General features: G+C 35.8%; 3 protein-coding genes across 5 annotated transcripts in view; 2 read left to right on the plus strand and 1 right to left on the minus strand.

Moving 5' to 3' along the window:
* Window positions 1–20,444, plus strand: part of PARC6 (plastid division protein) — a 92,379-nt gene that overhangs the window by 54,373 nt on the left and 17,562 nt on the right. The window lies entirely within an intron of this gene.
* LOC147563895 (uncharacterized) overlaps window positions 1–20,444 on the minus strand; it is a 47,093-nt gene that overhangs the window by 23,256 nt on the left and 3,393 nt on the right. The window lies entirely within an intron of this gene.
* On the plus strand, window positions 719–7,128 carry LOC147563897 (chaperone protein dnaJ C76, chloroplastic-like). The gene is made up of 4 exons (XM_086643476.1): window positions 719–1,480; window positions 5,032–5,189; window positions 5,840–6,023; window positions 6,334–7,128. The coding sequence occupies exons 1-4, from the start codon at window positions 719–721 to the stop codon at window positions 7,012–7,014; spliced, it is 1,785 nt and encodes a 594-aa protein (XP_086499602.1). The 3' UTR covers window positions 7,015–7,128.

Consider the following 20,444-nt stretch of genomic DNA (forward strand, 5'->3'; position numbering starts at 1 on the left):
GGACTCCGATTTGACTTCCGTTTTCTCCTACGGACTCGTCTCGACCTCTACTTTTCAACCACGCACTGACCTTGGCCAAATTACCAGATTGTCCTTGACTCCAAATGACCAAAATACCCTTCATGCATCATTTCCTCGTTTTTAACCGTTTTTCACACCTAACTCTCCAAAAGACACCTAATCAAGAAAACCAACCATTTTATTATAATAAAGACTCGAAACGAACTAACTCGACTAAATTAAGCGACTCAGATGGGGCATTTTTATGACCCATCAATTACCATGTTTGTAACCTAATTTCAAAATTACTTCTATGTTTGTAACACTTACCTTACTGCCTTGTAAACCCATTTACCTTACTGTCATCAATGTTTGTAACACTTACAATATGGAAAAGGTTTAGTAACTTAGTAATTTTGAAACACTTTCACTGTTTTACCATGTTTGTAACCTAATTTCAAAATTACTTCTATGTTTGTAACACTTACCTTACTGCCTTGTAAACCCATTTACCTTACTGTCATCCATGTTTGTAACACTTACCATATGGAAAAGGTTTAGTAACTTAGTAATTTTGAAACACTTTCACTGTTTTCCATGTTTGTAACTTTGAAATTCTGTCACTGTGCTTTTGTATTGTTTATTATGTGTGGTTGTGGATGTGGTTGTAAGTTTCAATGCTTTTGTATTGTTATATCATGAATAACTTTGCAGAAAAATGGTGGGGTCTACCTCAAAAGAAACAGTAAACAATAAGGGTTTGGGTAAACAAACCAAAACAAAGGGCAAGAGCATTGACTATGTGTCTGAGGAAGAGTTAGATTGGCTTCCTATCATAGATTTTGCTAAAAGGTGTGAAGATCAAGTTGCTAGAAGGGGTTCATATACAAATGTGTTAGATAGTGGTGTTGAAGATGATGAAGATGATGGTATTGAACCTGAGGAGGAATACCATTCTGGAAGAAGTAGTGATGGTGAAGAATCTGTTCCCACAGATGCAGATGATGAAGATGAGTACATAGGAGGAGATTCTGATAGAGAAGATTTGTTTAATGCAGACTTTGTGAGTAGATCACAAGATGTGTATGATGAGGGAACACATGGGTTAGGGGACACAGACACAGATGAGTTATTCATTAGTATGGAATGGCAGAGTGTGACCCACTGTAGAAATTTTATAAGAGCTTACTCCATCTCAAAGAAGTTTGTAACAGCTCAAGTAAGGAATCACTCAACTCAACAAGAGTATAAGTGTAAAGATAAAGACTATGAGTGGAGAGTGTATTGCTCTGTACTGCCAGACAAACAAACCTTTAGGCTTAGGACTGGTGTTTTTAGACACACTTGTAAAGGGCTTAGGGATTTAAAAAACCCAATGGCAAACAGCAGGTGGGTGGCAGATAAGATACTTGAAGATCTGAGGGAAAACATTGAGCATAAACCCAAAGACATCAGAAAGATCATCTTGAGAAGGCATCATGTAAGGATCTCATATTGGACAGTGATAGGCCTAAAATAGGTCTATTCCCGCAAGTATACGGGGTCAAGTTATAGTATTTTAGTAAATCGGGAAATCGTCCCAAGGAATAGGTAGGTAACTTCGGATATTGGATGCGGGTTTAACCCAATAATCAAGATGTTAATAGCTAACTTAGACTAACACACACACCCCACTTTATAAGTTTGATGATTGATTGGTAAGAAATAAAGAAACAAATAAAACTAACTAAACTATCTAAGAAAGAGGTAAGAGGATATCTAAGGTTATAAAATCCACCACATAATTTCACTTTATAAAACAAGCATTAATTGCTTAAATCTCTTTTGTATTTACTCGGGATCCAATATAATGAACTATTTAGATTCCGGATGATGTTCTAGATAAAACAATTTTATAATCACTAATTCTAATTGTCTTCCTTATAAAGATTCGGATCACTTAACTATTATTCATCATCTAAAAAGCATACTCCATCTAACAACTTAACGAAAGTATGAAATATCTAATTATGAGGCATGAGTAATGGAAAGAAAATCCAATCCATATAGATAAACAATCAATAGACATTAAAGCACATCAAAGGATTTAATTAATCAAGAACAAGTATTATAAAGATCCAAAATGGGTTTCATTCACAACCTTAGATTGCTAAATTAACTACACATAGAATCTAGAGTAACATTCATTGACATTGTAAAATAAATGAAAATACTAAGAAATTAATGGAAAGAAATCACCAAGAATGTTCCAACTCCATATTCCCATGTATCTCCATTTTATCCAAGATTTGCTCCATTTATGCTCAAGAATTTTACTCCAAGAAATCCAAGTAATAGTTATTTTATTGCCACCCAAATAAGAAAAAGAAAGAGAAGGAAGAAATTAGATCTAGAAAGAAGTTGGAAAGAAGAGATGAAGAGGGTAAAGATGATAGAAGAATATGGAAGGAAGAAGAAGACTATTAATGGAAGAAAGAATAGTGGTAGAGAAGAAGATGGAAAAAGAATGGAAAAGATGGATTTAATAGTAGAGAAGAGGGATTAGGTAAGAAGAGGTTGAAGAAATAGGTAAAAAGAAATAGGTAAGAAGAGGTATAGGTTGAGTAGAGAAGAGGAATATTGAGAGGGTTTGCAAGTCTAGGTTTTAATGGAGGAGAAAGGTGCTATTTATAGATGGGTTAGGGTTTTGGTTGGGTTAAATGGTAAAAAGAATTAAAAGGAAGGGTTACTTTTGGAATTTAATGGGTTAAAAGGACAAAACCAGGTGGCTAGGGCTTTAAAGTGGGAATTCGGGTGATTTTGTGTACCCGGTTATAAGATAATAGGGTGAGATGATTCAGTAGCCGTCGGATGGAAAAGAACGCGGGATCTGGAGGGTCGGGAGAGTGACACGTGATCGGATGCATTCAATTAAGCTGCTACGGGCAACATGGGAATGGAATAAAGGACGGGACTTACGGAAGCCGTCTGATCTGGGACACGCGGAAGGGAGGGGCTAAGATTAAAACGTTGCTTCCGGGTGTACGGAGTTAAGTTGCAACGGGCTACACAGAAGCATCAATTGAGAAGGACGCTCAGCAACCGTCGATCTAGGACACGCGGAGAAGAACGGTCAAGATTAAAACGTTGAAGTGGGGCTACCGAAGAAAGTTACAGCGCGTCACACTGAATCGGGCTTATAAGGGCCATTTCGCTGCTTAGCGTGAATACGGATATCGGATGCTCCGACCTCCATACCGAGACACGTGTCCCGCAGAATCCCGCATGCCCGAATTTGCACCGATTTATCCTACCTGGTCAACATCCTTTGACTCAACTTTGACTTTGATTTATTCCTTCGTCCGGATTCCGATTTGACTTCCGTTTTCTCCTACGGACTCGTCTCGACCTCTACTTTTCAACCACGCACATGATCTTGGACAAATTACCAGATTGTCCTTGACTCCAAATGACCAAAATACCCTTCATGCATCTTTTCCTCGTTTTTATCCGTTTTTCACACCTAACTCTGCAAAAGACACCTAATCAGGAAAACCAACCATTTTATTATAATAAAGACTCGAAACCGACTAACTTGGCTAAATTAAACGACTCAGATGGGGCATTTTCATGACCCATCAAACATCCCCAAACTTAGATTTTGCTAGTCCTCGAGCAAAACAAAATAAAAGAAAAACCTAACTCACTTTCGGAGGAATCCCGGTTGCATTTAGCATATGCAACAAGTCGTTAAACCCCTAGGTTGCCCTAGTGGACGAGTGTGGTCTCGTGAGGGTTTTCATAGATGACACCCACAAACATCATGGTTTCAAATACACAAGGGTCCAAAATCCAAATCGTAGATAAGCATGATTGATATAGTAAAGGGTTTAAGCATGTCAACACATAATGAATCAAGTAAATAAGCTCTTGTAAAAGCTAAAGATCTCTTCACTAATGGTCTTACCCTAAAATGCAAGTGTCATACCATAATGAGTACATCTATGTTCCGAAGTCACAAAACCTTGATTCTCAAGTTAGTACATTTCGCCTCGACTTCGGCCTCACGGACATACACTCCAAAAATGAAATCACTCAAGAATGGTTCGCTCGTATGTGTGAGTGTGATCACGACTATAGACTCAACACATAAAAAGGGGTGAGGACAACATTTTGGAACGAATGATCTTCGAAAAGGAATTAGCCACTAATAGAGTGGGGAAGCTCACTCACCCTTCTCACCCATTCTACCCTCTAAAAATGCCTTCTAAAGTTTAGCGGATACTAGAGATGGATGTTGATGGTGGATTCCCGAGAATTTCGACCTCTTCATTATGGTAGAACCTCTTAAGCATCTCAACATTTGTTTCTTGCTTCGAATACTTATTCATGAACAAAAACACCAACACATATATAAAATCACATCACTCACACAAAAGAGCTAACACATGCTCAAACATACACAAAAATCACTTTATTTCACTCTTTTTCTTTCTTTTTCTTTTTTTGTATCACTTTTTTTTCATTTTTCATTTTTTTTTTCATTTTTTTTTCTTCTTTTCTTTTCATAACACAAATACAATCAACCAAAACAAAATACAACACACACAACTCTATTCTTGCAATCAACTTTTCACTTCATACTTGCTTTTGACATTCTTCATTCTTTTATCTCATGTCTTCATTCTCGGGATATAAGATGATGGATGATGATGGAGTATCCGTTATCCTCTAGTTGGCATTCTCATTGGGTTTCATGGACTACAAGGGCAAGGTTAATTCGCTATCCTAATGTCACTCCTAGTGGCTAAGGAAATTGAGCACACGAGATCAAATGAGCTCTTTTATAAGTTACGAGGTTGAGTAGCTCTTCATTCTACTCGGAGTTAGCGCGGAAGAGTACCCTCGAATGGCAATTTAGGCTTTGAGCTCTCACATGGGTTAAGTCTCCACTAATGACTACTTTAGGTCTCTTAGAAATGTCTCTTCTTCAATAAGATGTAACTCACATGGCACAACACAAACACTAAAAGACTCAACTTTCATGCAAAGGCCATTAGCAATCACAAAACTCATCAACTCGACACATATGCATCAAAAACATTTGCAATAGAATCAATATATGGGAGGGCTAGGGTTGTAGGTCAATGGGCTGATCCTGAACATAAAATTCAAGACGTTATTCAGTCATGCCCCGTCGACTGCATCTCGTAAGCTTAATTTTCATCGGTTTTATATTTTTTTTTTATCAAATATTATATGATTAGAAGAATAAAAACGCAAAGACGTCAATGGAACTTCAAATTTTATCGGAGATATACTACCTTACCTTCTAAAGGAACATTTGTATGTCTAAATTCGATTATACAATTTATTCCGATGTTTAATGGGCAAATAAAAAACTCGCTTCTTGAACGGTAAAAGTGAATTTCACCTCTTCAGCTAGTGATGTCAAGTGGGTGGGACTACCCGAGCCTAAATCAGGCTTAGACAATCTCAGATTGAGTCAAATTTGCTCAGTCGGAGCCATGTTGGGCTTGACCTCCCTAGCTTGTGTTAGTCAAGGACATCCCAGGCTATACAAGCTAAATCGGGTCATCTAACTCAAATGAATCGTTTTGAGAGTTTGACTATTTTACCCTCAAAATGGAAAAAAATGAACGGAGAAAAAGTAACAAACAATAGAATCAGGAGAAAAAGAAAAGGCTCAACCCCGTGACACCACTATAGTAGTACTACTCTCAAATAGTCAAATCATGTCGAGATCTTTTGGATCGACTCATTATAGGAGACACTATCTCACACAAGTATAATGGCCTAACCCATGAATTTTGTGTTGTCCTTTTCTTTTGTGTTTTAGGGTTGTTGAGAAATCAGACCTTGCAGCCTTAGAATTCCTAATGTCAAAGCAGCCACGTGAGACAGTAAGAATGAGTATTGGGAACTCAGTTGGGGCACGAGTCTCTAACATATTTGTTGACATCAAGAAGTTTCAATCTAGATTTGATGAAGCCAAACTCAATTCCTCCCATCAAGACTCCAAGGTAAAAACTTCATCTGCACTAATTTTTTTGTTAGAGACTATTGGGAGGACGTTTTCTTTTTTCCTCGTTGTCTAAATCTGACTCGTGCAATCTTAGGTTGTCCGAGTTCAGCTTATGTGAACATAAAATCAGTTGAAATCATTCATACATACAAGTCAGACAAAAATAAATATTCTAAAATCTGACGCGAGTAAATGCAAACTACGACTCCAGTTTAAGATCGGATTCAAATTTTTTGTATGGTTACGAAGTTAAGGATCCGACTCAATTTTTTTTTATGACCAAAATACCCTCATATTTATAATGGCAGGAATCGGACTTCCAAAGAGAAGCAAGAATATCAGCTTTTCAAGCTATCAGATCAATCTCAAACTGGTTGTACTGGCAACCACCCAAACCTCATTCAACTACACCACCTGGATTTCACCGAAACCTGGCACTAATTGCCGGAAAATCAACTCAACCTAATACGAAAAAACTTCAAGATGCCGCAGAGGCGAGGCGAAAAGCAAGAGATAATTTGGGTACACGTAAAATTCCGTCGAATAATAAACTTCGTGACGAATATTGGGCCCCATCAACTCTAACTCTTCCAGACAGCTATAACTCAATACCAACAACAACAAGTACTACTAAATCTTCATTAGATACAACCAATGACAAAGATAAAGGTGATAATGAGAATGATCACCAAGATGAAGTAGTTGTGGAGAAGGATCGAGGTCGTCCAAACCCAATCAAAGTGGTGTTTCCGATGGGGATGGCTGTTGTTGCAGCAGTTATAATACGGTTGCGAGCGGGCGGAAATGGTGGTGGGGGTGGCGGTGGTGGTGGAGGAGGAGGGGTGAATGAGCATATGGGTGGGTCACTAATATTGGACATTGTCAATAGCTCTTGGCTACAAGTGATATTAGCAGGACTTACATGGTATTTAATTGGATTGGCAGTGATTGAATTGGTAGATGCTCTTAGAGGGAAAAAATCAGGTTAAACAAAGACAATGTGAAGGGAATGATGTAAACCAAGGATGTGAAGGGAATTATGTAAACCAAGGATGCAAAATTAGTTTAAAGTTGAAATATAGACTATACTTATTTTTACAAAATACACATATATATATATATATATATATATATATGAGAGATGGTAGAATCACAAAAGATTTTGACAAAAAAAAAGTTCCCAGCTGATGTGGCGGTTGTGATTTTCATCTCTCAACGGCCTAGATTTGGTCAAAGTTTGAAACCACACCCGCCACATCAGGTGGGAACTTTTTTTTGTCAAAATCTTTTGTAACTTTATCATTTTCCCATATATATATACTAGATATAACCCGTGCCCATAGGGCACGGTACAATTGAGTATCGATAAGTCACCAAAAAAAAAATCATAAATTTACATATCTCATTAAGTCGATATCTAATTGGATATGATAAATCAACAAATAATAATAGAAACTTGTCGAAAAGTAAAAAGTTGTCGAGCCATATAAGAATAAAAATCTAAAAAGCAAAATTCAGCCAAAAACAATTATATAAAAAATTAAAACACTATGTCGGATTATATGTCTTATTCTAACAATATTCCTACTATGTGGAATTATATTGGTATTCGTATATGATATATCGCAATTGTTGTATTCTAAACTGTTCCAACTCGTACAAAAAAATCCTTAATCACATTATGTATCACATTAAAACACAGGTTGAATATTTTGATAAAAAGTCTAAAATAAATTCTTTTATAATTCTCAAAACATAAAATGTACATGTATTAAAAAAGAAATACAAAGTTAAATGTGAAATTTCTCCTGGAAGTCGATTAAATTAAAAGGTCGCCGCTTTGGAGAAAACAAAATTTTTTGGAGTACAAATTTGTGGGCAGAATCAAAATTTTTGTTTTCCTCAGGCCCCGCCACGCTTTTTTTCTTCACTCTGGCGAGAGATTGTTCGTCAACAATCTACCATCACCGACGACACTTCAAAAATAATTCTCGTATTCTTCTTCTTTCTTCTTCGACCGCCACCGCGCTCTCTCTCACTCTTGCACTGATGTTGAAGTGAATTATAGTTACATATTGGTCACTAACAAATGAAACTCCAAATTTATTCAGCTAATTCATCCCTTGCAAATACAAATAAGATCATCTGGACGTTAGTTACATGTACTGGAAAACATGAATGATAATAAAATGTGGAATTAAGAGAATACACAAACACGCTAACCATAATGGCACAGTTTTTCTACTATACGAGGACACATAAAATAAACTATAGGGACCAAGAAGATTGGCTTTCATTTGTTCAAACATAAGATCAACGTCTCGCCTGTGGGTCCTCTTCAAAGACATCGAATGCATCATCTATGAACTACACGATATTACTACAGGATTCGAGAAAAAAATGTAATCCAATGACAACACAAGACTACCGAACTCTTACATGGATCCATCCTTGTTCAATTGCCAATTCATGGTATGAAAACGTCTGAGCTGTAATATAATCAGAACTACCATGCTTCCATTCATTCTTGGTCCTTTACATGGATTCATCATCTGATAAGTTTGAGAATTCCCTTCACTTTACAATCACCACATAATCGTATCCACAAATTTACCATCGCCACATAAAAAAATAAAACAACCTAAAACTTTTATACCATAACCGAAAAAAAAATTTAAAAATTACTGATAGGATAACTACAAATACCATCAATCGTCAACAACTCCCGAACAAATAACTGAAAGTAAAAGGCAAAGTACAGACCCAGAGTCAAGGAGCACATACAATATTTCCATGATTCTATCACGTCATCTTTCTATCATAGTTAGACAATCGAACATACTTTCTCCTATACTGCAAAAGTAAAAGGAATAGCCTGGTCCACCCTGTAGCTAGGCTAAAATCAAACATTCAATAAAGATAAAATCAGGATTAAGAAACCTAAAAACAAACAAAAACACTATCAACAAACAAAACGAAATGATCAAACGGGAATCCATAGAGAGGGAGAAAACCATGGAAGCCTGCCTTAAACTTCAAGTCGGTAATTACAAAATATTTCACAATTTAGCTGAACTATGGTATACCACAACTTGGTTGATCATAATGTTAGAATCAGTTGATTATGGCATGTAATAGTTACCTAAACATCATAACCACCCATGATTAAACAAAGACTCAGAACCAGTTTTACATATATGTGATCTACCATTTGTACTAAGAGAAATTAGAAATCTTGAAAAGTACCAAAAGCTAAGGAAAAACACAAAAGAAAATATCCATTTTGTTGAGTAGAAGACTGGAATTGAAGTAAGAAAAAATGAACCTTAAATCATGAAAAACGTATTGAATCGAAGCTAGATGTAACCTGCAAAATTGAAAACACAAATTAGTTTGATATTTATCGAAAATATATTGAATCAGAAACGAAATCAAATGTTACCTTTATAAATTGAAAATAAAAAATTGTGCTAATCTATTCATAGATGTTAGACATATCAGATGTCACAATGGAAAACAAAAAATGAGCAAGATGATATACCATCTGTTGTGATGGATTTTTGCAATTGAAATAGGAGACCATTGTGATATTAATTATTGTCTCCATTAATGCTGTAAAAATTTATGATGAAGAAAACGGTTTTGCCGTTTGATTACCAAAGGTTAGAATTATATTTTTTTAATCAAAAGGAGTGAAATTAGGATATTCATTATTTTATCCATCAATGATTCAATGTTGTAAGCAAATTTCTAATCCTCACCTTCCCCCTCACTTACCGTTTCTTTATATATAAGATAATCATTCATTAAATGTAAGAGAACCAAAAATATAAATTTAAGGGTCCGTTTGATACGTTAGAAAGGCTGAGTAAGAAAACCATTTTTTTTCTGATGAGAAAGAAAACCAAGATTTTCTTATCTTAAAGTCATTTTTTGGTGTTTGATAAAGCATGAGAAAATTGAAAGAAAATATCTAATGGCACCCACCATTGTTTCTGTTGACACTTTTTTTAACATTAAGATGGGCGCTAGTAGCAATAATTATGGGCACCTTTAGAAAATCCTAAAATTTATTAATTTAATACCCAATGGCCAAATGAACCAGGAAGCAATCCATGGTCCCTCTCGTTTATCCCCTCTTTTCTCGTCAATCCCATTTACTCTCTCTCTCTCTTCAAATATTAGGGTTAAGGGCGTTTCATCCGACCATGAAATCGATCGACTTCCTTTGTCAATTTCAATTCGTGTGGGGTTAATTTTGCATCATGTGATAAAGATCGATTTGCTCTTTCAATTTGACTTCTTAAATTGATATCATATCAATTAGAATAATGGTGATTGAATCCTAATTGGGTTAGGTTAAATTGATCTCATATCAGTTCCACTTCCAGATTTGGGTTGAAACTAATCCCAACTTGTCATTAGGGTTTTAAAACCTTTAATGGCTTCAACATTTTCTGAGTATTCTTCAGTTTGATTGCATGAATTTATACAATCTAAGTCCGACGATTTCATAAGTGATTGATCCAATCTTTTCATCATTTACTTAAATACCTTATTTTCTATAAAAGCATTGCCACTTCTCAGTTGCATTAGGGTTTGCTTGAGTTGAAAGGAAAGGGAGATGCTAGAGAGAGATTGGGAGATGGTTCTGAAGAGTTGTGAGAGAAGCAGAGATTTCATGGTTCAGATCTTTTCCCCAAATCTATTTGGGGTTTACACTTATAGAGAGAGAAAGAAGAAGTTATGGAAGAGTATGGGAGAGATAAAGGACGAGAGACAGATTAGAAGTTACGGGAGAGATGAGGAGAGAGAGCGTGTTCTCAAGAGTGTGAAAATGAATTTCACACCTTTTAGGTGGTAAAATTATCAAGTTCTTTTCCTACCTTTTTTTACCATGAGAATTGGATTTTCACATCATTTTGTTCCAATCAAACAGTGGAAAATGATATTTTCGTACGAAAACGACTTTCCCACCTTATTTTCACACGTATCAAACGGACCCTAAGAATCCAATTTTAAGGAAGAGAAAATACGATCTAAAGGCTCAAGTCTGAAGATGAAATATTGGACGGTGGAGATTGAAAAATGCCTACAATAGATTTCACCCCACCTTCGTTAATCAATTTCATCTAATTAATTTCACCTCGATTGACGGTAATTAGACGATCCAGATTCATCGTGTTATTTACTTTATTTCATTTAGTGGGTGAGCAAATTTGTAATTTTTAGGGTGGGTAACAGATCAAAAGGTGTGGATCTTATCAAAATCGCAACGGATGGACGGATTTGTCTTTGGGTTTGTCCCAGTCAGCACAAAACATTGTGTTTTGTTATATAGATATATATATATATATATATATATATATATATATATTTGTGTGTGTGTGTGGGCCTATTTTCGGTCTAAACGTTTCTATTTAATTTCATCTTAACTAGGGTTAGGGGAGGAAACTTTTTGTTTGTTAAAAAATGCAAATTTTGGTAAGTATCACAATTATCCAATAAAATTGTTGTAGTTATATCAAACGGTTTGAACATCTAATATTATGAAATTTGTCGTTTGACCTTTCTCTTTCCTATATATGGACCTCAAACATACAAAAGTCAGAACAAGGGAGTGTACTGAATAAAAAGAAATAAGATAGAGAGAAGACACAAATTTTGTAGTGAAAATAAAATGCAATTTGCCCTTAAAAAATAGCAGGAGTAAATTTTTTTGTGATGAAACTGCATTAACTAAACAACTAAAACAAACTAGGGTCAAAGAAAATAAGGAAAGACATTCCAAATACAATTACTACTATTCGTACGTGATGGGTCATGAAAATGTCCCATCTGAGTCGTTTAATTTAGCCAAGTTAGTTCGTATCGAGTCTTTATTATAATAAAATGGATGGTTTTTATGATTAGGTGTCTTTTGCGGAGTTAGGTGTGAAAAACGGTTAAAAATGAGAAAAAGCTACTTGAAGGGCATTTTGATCTTTTTGACACAAGGGTATTCTGGGAAATTTGGACAAGGTCAGTGACGAGTGAAAAGTAGAGTCCGAGACGAGCTCGTAGGAGAAACCGGAAGTCAATTCGGAGTCCGGAAGAGTGAGATATGCATAGTCAAAGTTGGAGTCAAACAATGTAGACTGGTGGGACACTTTCGGGCACCATTCTGGCTGGTGGGATGCACAAACCGGACAGCAACATGTGGTCCCCTCTTTTCCCACTTTTAAGTCCCTGAATTTACAGAAATGCCCCTCCTTTTTGTCTCACTTTATGTTCAACCAATAAGAAATCATTTCTTGAGTAGAAAGCAACCCTAACTTCCTATTTTAACCCTCTTTCTCCCATTTTCTCCCAATTAACTCCTAAAACCCTAGCCATCAACCGATCTATAAATAAATCTCTACCTCTTTCATTTCTCTCTAGACTTGCAAACCCTCTCAATCCTCTCTTACCTCCCTTCTTAGCCCCCCTTTCCTCCTTCTTGTAGTTGTAAAACCCTAACCCTTCTTTTCCCCTCTTAGCCTCTCTTAGCCTCCTTTTCTCTCTACCTCTTCTCAATTAAAAACCCTAGCCACCATTCTTTTCTCTACCACCTTCATCTTTTCTCTAGATTTTCTTTCTCCTTCTAATTTCTTCTTCTAACCTTCTAATTTCTCCATACCTTCTTCTCTAATATCTCTTCTTCGTCTATCTCTTTTCTAAATTTCTCTTCTTTTATCTTCTAATAAGCTATTATTTGGAGTTTTGGGCAATATTCTTGAGATACTTGGAGCTTAAATTGGACATCAAAATGGAGATACATGGGAATATGGATTGTGAACATTCTTGGTGATTTCTTTCTATTAATCTTTTGTAATTCCATTTATTTTATGAATTCAATGAATATTATTTTAGATTCCATGAGTAGCTAAATTTTGTATCTAGGGTGTAGAGGAAACCCATATTTGGGCTTATTTTGAGATATGTTATAAATCAATGAATCCTTATTTTGAGCTTCAATGCCTATTGATTGTCATTTCATGTTGATTCTATAACCTTATTATCATTCATGTATTATAATTAGATATTTCATGCTTTTATTGATTTATTAGATGAGATATGCCTTTTAGATCTTGAATGATAGTGTAGGAAATTAGTTTTATATGATAGTCTATTATACATTCTTGATTTTGAATTGTGTTATTAAAGAATATATTCCGAAATCTAAATAGTTTATTATGTTAGATTTTGAGTTATACATGAGAAAAGGGATTTGTTAATTAATGCATGTTTTAAGTAGTCCATTTATGTGGTGAAATCGAAAACCCTAGATTCTTCTTCTCACCTTGATTTCATTCTTATTAGTCTATTAGTATTTGCTTTCTTTTTTTCATAGTAGTTTCCAAATCAAATTAAAAGTTTGAAAGGGGGTTTAATTCGAGATTTAGGTAAAATAGCTTGTCCTTTGGAACGAAACTCGACTTATTAGAAATACTATAACTTGACCCCTACACTTGGGGAATAGACCTATTTTTAGGCCTATCAAGTTTTTGGCGCCGCTGCCGGGGATAAGTTTAATTTTATTTTCAATCTTGAATTGGTTTTTATTTTTATTTTTGTCTATTTTGATTACTTTGACTTGCTTTTCTTTTCTTTTTGTAAGGAGCTAAAGGGAAGGAGCATCAAAGAAGAGGACATCAAAGAAGACCTTTTTTTAAATTTTAGTTATTTTAGTTCTTTATTTTTATTTTGGTGAGAGAGTGTTATTAATTTTTTTTTGTATTTCTTTTATTTGTTTGTTTTGTAATAAGGCCTTTATTGTTTTGACCCTAAATTAGAGGGCATTTAATTTGTAACCGAAACTAAGAAGCCTCGGGTTCGCACACTTGCGGGAAGAGTGGCCCGGGTCGTCTACAAAGGTCGTCGCCCCTCTTGAACGGGAGGTAACTTCTTGATCACCCACGAATCTCCTGTAAGTGGGTACTTGTGATGTTTTTTGCTTGCTAATTGATTGTCGAACCGTTAGTTTAACTATCATATTAGTAAGGGCATTAACCCATTACAAGATAGGAGTCGGATTTCATCACCGGTCTCTTGCCCATCTAGGTAACAACATCGCCGATCCCAAGCCTCACTTAAAATTAAAAATCGATTTAGACATTGGCCAAGGGTAACGAGCTTATAGGACCTTTTTGACAAATCTCGAACTTGATTAGTATTTGGAGTTTTCCCAGGAAGAGGGAACGATCTAAGCGCACAATTCTTGATCGTTGTACTGTGACGGAGTAACTCCTTATAAGAATCATAGTTCAAGTTTTGGAAAGAAATAGAAGCTGTCTAGATTAATTTTTAGGTGAAAAAGACTACCCAGTCGTCTAGATTGTGTCTAGGTTGCTTGGTTGAGTCAGCTTGCTTGTGTGTGTTTTCCTTAGGATCTTCGTAGTTTCGTTACTCTTTTAAAACAAAAAAAAACCAAAAAAACAGAAGGATTCTTCTATGAGGACGAATTGGAAGAGAGACGGAAGGAACAATCATTGTTAAGAACACAAGAGATACTTTTACGGAGCATGTCTAGACTTGAGGCGACCAACGCTACTCTAGATAATTTTGACCAGTCCCGTAATGATGGTCATAACGTCGATAACTATTGGAATCATCATCAACCTCAACAAGGTTGTGTCCCTCAGTTACAAAATACCAATAATTATCAACGTTTTAACTATCAAAATTATTTTGAAAATCCGAGGGATAATGTCTATGGTGATAATTATAGGGAGTATTGTCAACCTCAAGGAGGTTATGAGTCACACTATGCACATGTCAATAGTTCATCCTACAGTCACTATAGTGAAGAGTTTTATGATCCAAACATGTCCCAACCACCTCAATGGGATAACATTCAAACTAATGACTCTTCATCATCTTCATTAGACAAACTTTATAGTCTTCTTGTCAGGACTAATATAGAGCTTGAGCAGAAAGGTCGGGAGCTACGAGCTGAAAGATTAGCTCTAAGTGAAAGAATTAGTGAAAATCTAGAATTGTCCCTCAATAAAAAACCCAACATCATAGATGATGAGTCCTTTGATAATATGGAGTGCAATACACAATATCATGAGTCTTATGATGATGAGGATGGTAGTATAAATGAGGCGAATACTTTGTTTGATCCTACTCCATGTTTAGTTTCTGACCATAGTATTTTGCCAACCATAGAGTCGCCGCTATCATCATATGAGTCCATTGCTGAGGAAACTCTTGAACCACCTTCAGATAAACCAAAAGCTGAGTCTGTTTTGTCTCCCGAGTCTAAACCTTCTACTCATCTTAATGATAATCTTTTGGATCAAACTAGATGTCTTACTAACGATGAAGCTGATGAACTTTGGCTAGTTGAAATGTCCAAAGAGAGTGATGACTCACTCGACTTAGGTGAAGTTCTAAACACTAATGAGATCATAATGAAAGATAGTTTGTCTGAGTCTTTACCGAAGGAGATTAGACCCAACTTGGAGGTAATTTCAATACAACAAGCCAATGGGGCTATTTTAGAACCTCCGAGTTTGAGTGTTGATCTAGGTGAATCAAACCTCTTAAATAGTCATGGACCATGTCCCTCGGAAGTCCAAGTAACCTCGTGTCAATCACTTGTGTATTCTTCCACAGTCTCTCAATCAATTTGTCATGTTTATGAGGATCCATTTTATCCAATGTCTTTCAACTTTAGTTTATCGCCAAACTTAATGATTGTTGCTTCATCTAAGTTTGGGGATAAATCATTCACATTGGAAGTCTCACTTAAACTGCCATATCATTCCATGGACGTGAGACTGAACCTTCCTGGATACTTCATCTTTTGGGTTGACCCTCAAATCTTCCGATTACTATTGTATGGGGAGTCATCAACCCTTAATCCAGTAGGTTTATAGTAACTTTTCTTTCCTTTTTCTTTCATCATCGTCTGGCTGAAGACGATAAACTTAACGCCTCTTGGGAGGCAACCCATGCTTCTGATATAGGACAGTGGAGTCTGGTAATATCTTTCCTCTCATCTTTTATTTTGGCATAGTCTTCAGAACATTGGGGACAATGTTCGGTTTAAGTTTGGGGATAGGGAAGAACTTTTTGCTAAGTCATTCATTTCGAAAATTCGAGAGGGTTCAAAATTTTTCAATTTTGACCGAAAATGTGAGTCTAATGGTTGTTTTTGGCTTGTTAATAGTTATAGAGTCGAGTTGATCGTACTATCCGGTTGTTAAAGTTTTTTTCATGAATGTCGAGTCTTGAGGTCGTCTGTGTGCTAGCCATGTGAGTATTATGGAAGTGAAGGGTAGACGGTTCTGAGTGAACTAGATTAATCATTAGTGGAGACTTAACCCTTGTGAGATTTCTGAGCCTTTCTATTACCTTTGAGTGTACTCTTCTGCGCTGACTCTGAGTAGAGTGAAGAGCTACTCAACCCCGCAACTTTGTAAAAAGAGCTCATTTGATCTCGTGTGCTCAACTTCCATAGCCACTAGGAGTGACATCAGGATAGCGAATAAACCTTACTCTTGTAGTCCATGAAACCCGATAATAGTGTCAACTTTAGGAAGACGGATACTCCACCATCCATTCATCATATGACTCTCGAGAATGAAGGCATGAAAAGTAAAGAAAGAAGAATGTGAAAGCAAAGTGTGAAAGAAGGAAAAGTTGATTGTTGAGAATACTAGTGTTGGTATTTGTAGTTGTTTGTAGTTGTTTAAAAAAAAAAAAAAAAATTGAAATTGAAATTGAAAATGAAGAGAAAAATCTCTGAAAAAAAAAGAAAGTTTGTGTAAAAGAAAGTTTGTGTAAAAGAAAGTTCGTGTGAACTTTAGTTTGTTATGTAAAATAAGTGTTCGAAGCAAAAAAGCTAAGTATGGAAGTTGCTTGAAGTTCTCTAATATTGAAGGCGTCGACATTCTCGGGATCTCATCACCATCCATCTCATCACTTGTATCCGTTGACCTTTAGGAAACACTTTTAGAGGGTAGAGTGGGTGAGAATGGTAAGTGAGCTTCCCCATTCCATTTAGTGGTTATATTCATTTTCGTAGATCATTCGTTTTAAAATGTTGTCCTCACCCTTTTTATGTGTTGAGTCTATATTCGTGATCACACTCGCACATACGAGCGAACCTTTTCTGAGCGACTTCATCTTTTAGAATGTATGTCTGGGAGGCCAAAGTCGAGGCGAAATGTATTAAGATAGGGATCAAGGTTTTGTCTGCTTGGAACTGAAGTGATTCTCATTGTGGCTAGTCACGTACACTTCGAGTCTAGATTATTAGTGAAGAGATTTTTAACGTCTGTATAGTGTTGTTAACTTTGACTGATTCCTATTAGCTTGCCAAAATTTTCTAGGAGATAAACATTTTTGTCCATCTTAGTTGGCTTTGAGTGCGTTTAGAACCTATTGTATTTTTGAAATGTTTTTGAATTTTGTGGGTACATTCTCTGAAAACCCTCACGAGACAAAACTCGTCCACTAGGGCAACCTAGGGGTTTAACGGCTTGTTGCATAGGCTAAATGCAGCCGGGATTCCTCCGAAAGTGAGTTAGGTTTTTCTTTTATTTTGTTTTGCTCGAGGACTAGCAAAATCTAAGTTTGGGGATGTTTGATGGGTCATGAAAATGTCCCATCTGAGTCGTTTAATTTAGCCAAGTTAGTTTGTATCGAGTCTTTATTATAATAAAATGGTTGGTTTTTATGATTAGGTGCCTTTTGCGGAGTTAGGTGTGAAAAACGGTTAAAAATGAGAAAAAGTTACTTAAAGGGCATTTTAGTCTTTTTGACACAAGGGTATTCTGGGAAATTTGGACAAGGTCAGTGACGAGTGAAAAGTAGAGTCCGAGACGAGCTTGTAGGAGAAACCGGAAGTCAATTCGGAGTCCGGAAGAGTGAGATATGCATAGTCAAAGTTGGAGTCAAACAATGTAGACTGGTGGGACACTTCGGGCACCATTCTGGCTGGTGTGATGCACAAACCGGACAGCAACATGTGGTCCCCTCTTTTCCCACTTTTAAGTCCCTGAATTTACAGAAATGCCCCTCCTTTTTGTCTCACTTTATGTTCAACCAATAAGAAATCATTTCTTGAGTAGAAAGCAACCCTAACTTCCTATTTTAACCCTCTTTCTCCCATTTTCTCCCAATTAACTCCTAAAACCCTAGCCATCAACCCATCTATAAATAAATCTCTACCTCTTTCATTTCTCTCTAGACTTGCAAACCCTCTCAATCCTCTCTTACCTCCCTTCTTAGCCCCCATTTCCTCCTTCTTGTAGTTGTAAAACCCTAACCCTTCTTTTCCCCTCTTAGCCTCTCTTAGCCTCCTTTTCTCTCTACCTCTTCTCAACTAAAAACCCTAGCCACCATTCTTTTCTCTACCACCTTCATCTTTTTTCTAGATTTTCTTTCTCCTTCTAATTTCTTCTTCTAACCTTTCTAATTTCTCCATACCTTCTTCTCTAAAATCTCTTCTTCGTCTATCGCTCTTCTAAATTTCTCTTCTTTTATCTTCTAATAAGCTATTATTTGGAGTTTTGGGCAATATTCTTGAGATACTTGGAGCTTAAATTGGACATCAAAATGGAGATACATGGGAATATGGATTGTGAACATTCTTGGTGATTTCTTTCCATTAATCTTTTGTAATTCCATTTATTTTATGAATTCAATGAATATTATTTTAGATTCCATGAGTAGCTAAATTTTGTATCTAGGGTGTAGAGGAAACCCATATTTGGGCTTATTTTGAGATATGTTATAAATCAATGAATCCTTATTTTGAGCTTCAATGCCTATTGATTGTCATTTCATGTTGATTCTATAACCTTATTATCATTCATGTATTATAATTAGATATTTCATGCTTTTATTGATTTATTAGATGAGATATGCCTTTTAGATCTTGAATGATAGTGTAGGAAATTAGTTTTATATGATAGTCAATTATACATTCTTGATTTTGAATTGTGTTATTAAAGAATATATTCCGAAATCTAAATAGTTTATTATGTTAGATTTTGAGTTATACATGAGAAAAGGGATTTGTTAATTAATGCATGTTTTAAGTAGTCCATTTATGTGGTGAAATCGAAAACCCTAGATTCTTCTTCTCACCTTGATTTCATTCTTATTAGTCTATTAGTATTTGCTTTCTTTTTTTCATAGTAGTTTCCAAATCAAATCAAAAGTTTGAAAGGGGGTTTAATTCGAGATTTAGGTAAAATAGCTTGTCCTTTGGAACGAAACTCGACTTATTAAAAATACTATAGCTTGACCCCTACACTTGGGGAATAGACCTATTTTTAGGCGTATCAGTACGCTCCCATTTAGCCAACTTATCTGCTTGGTTGTTGTTTATTCTCTGAGTGTAGGAGAGTAGGTAATCTTCTGGAAATGACTGTTATACTTGTGAATTTCCTTAAGGTGACCTTGAGATTGCTAGTGTACTAATGAATCATGATGTTGAAGAGTTCTGATAATGTTTATGTTGTCGTTTTCAATGTGAAGGTATTTTATTTGTCTGCTTTCGGCCCATTTCATACCCAGTAAGATTGCTTTACATTCGCATTCCTTAACATTTCCCCCTCTTTTTATTTTCGCAAGTGCTCGTTGGAAAATCGATTGGGAGTCATAGAGTATACAACGTATCCCTGCTCATTTACTAATGTGTGTGAATGAAACATCCGAGTTAAACTTGATAAAAGGTGGTTTCCATGCTAAAACAATGATGTTGTGTTGCCCGACATTAGTTTGGGTTCTTCTAGCGGTCACGCCTTTAATATGTTGAATAACCTGTAAAGGTGATTGTGCCTGTTTATTAAAACATAACTCACATTTAGTTTTTCATATATAGCATAGCACGAGTAAACTTGGTACACTATCAACAATTCAATAAGTTGAAAAAAGAGAATTCAACAATTCAATCAGCTAATCATAAAGTTCGAACATTTGAAGAAAATTTAATCATACTTTACTGCATTGTAGCTTTGCTAGAAATATACGGTTTTACTTTCATATTATTACTTCGAATATTTCGTCTCTACTGCAATGGATTATTTCAGGAAAGATTCTAATTATCATGTCTGTAGCACTCAAATATCGTTGCATGCCACGATTCTTTGGCATATATGGAAAGCGAGATGTACTAATTGCTTTCAGCATATAAGAGCATCTCCAATGCAAAACTCAATCTTAGAAACTTGGAGTGCCACCTAGGATTTTCTGAGTTTTTCTTAAAAAATCATCTCTAATGCAAAACTCAACTAAGATCTCAAAGATGATGTGTCGAGAGTGGAATAGAGATATCTCAAGAGGACACTCTATTTTCAGAGTGTCCTCTTGAGATATCTCTAATTGTCCAACTCATCAATATTTAAATTTCATCCAATAGAAATCAAGTCTTCGTATA

The sequence above is a fragment of the Eschscholzia californica genome, unplaced genomic scaffold, assembly GCF_041429995.1.
Source record: "Eschscholzia californica isolate CP2 unplaced genomic scaffold, dmEscCali1.0.p SCAF_1, whole genome shotgun sequence".
Classification (NCBI taxonomy): domain Eukaryota; kingdom Viridiplantae; phylum Streptophyta; class Magnoliopsida; order Ranunculales; family Papaveraceae; genus Eschscholzia; species Eschscholzia californica.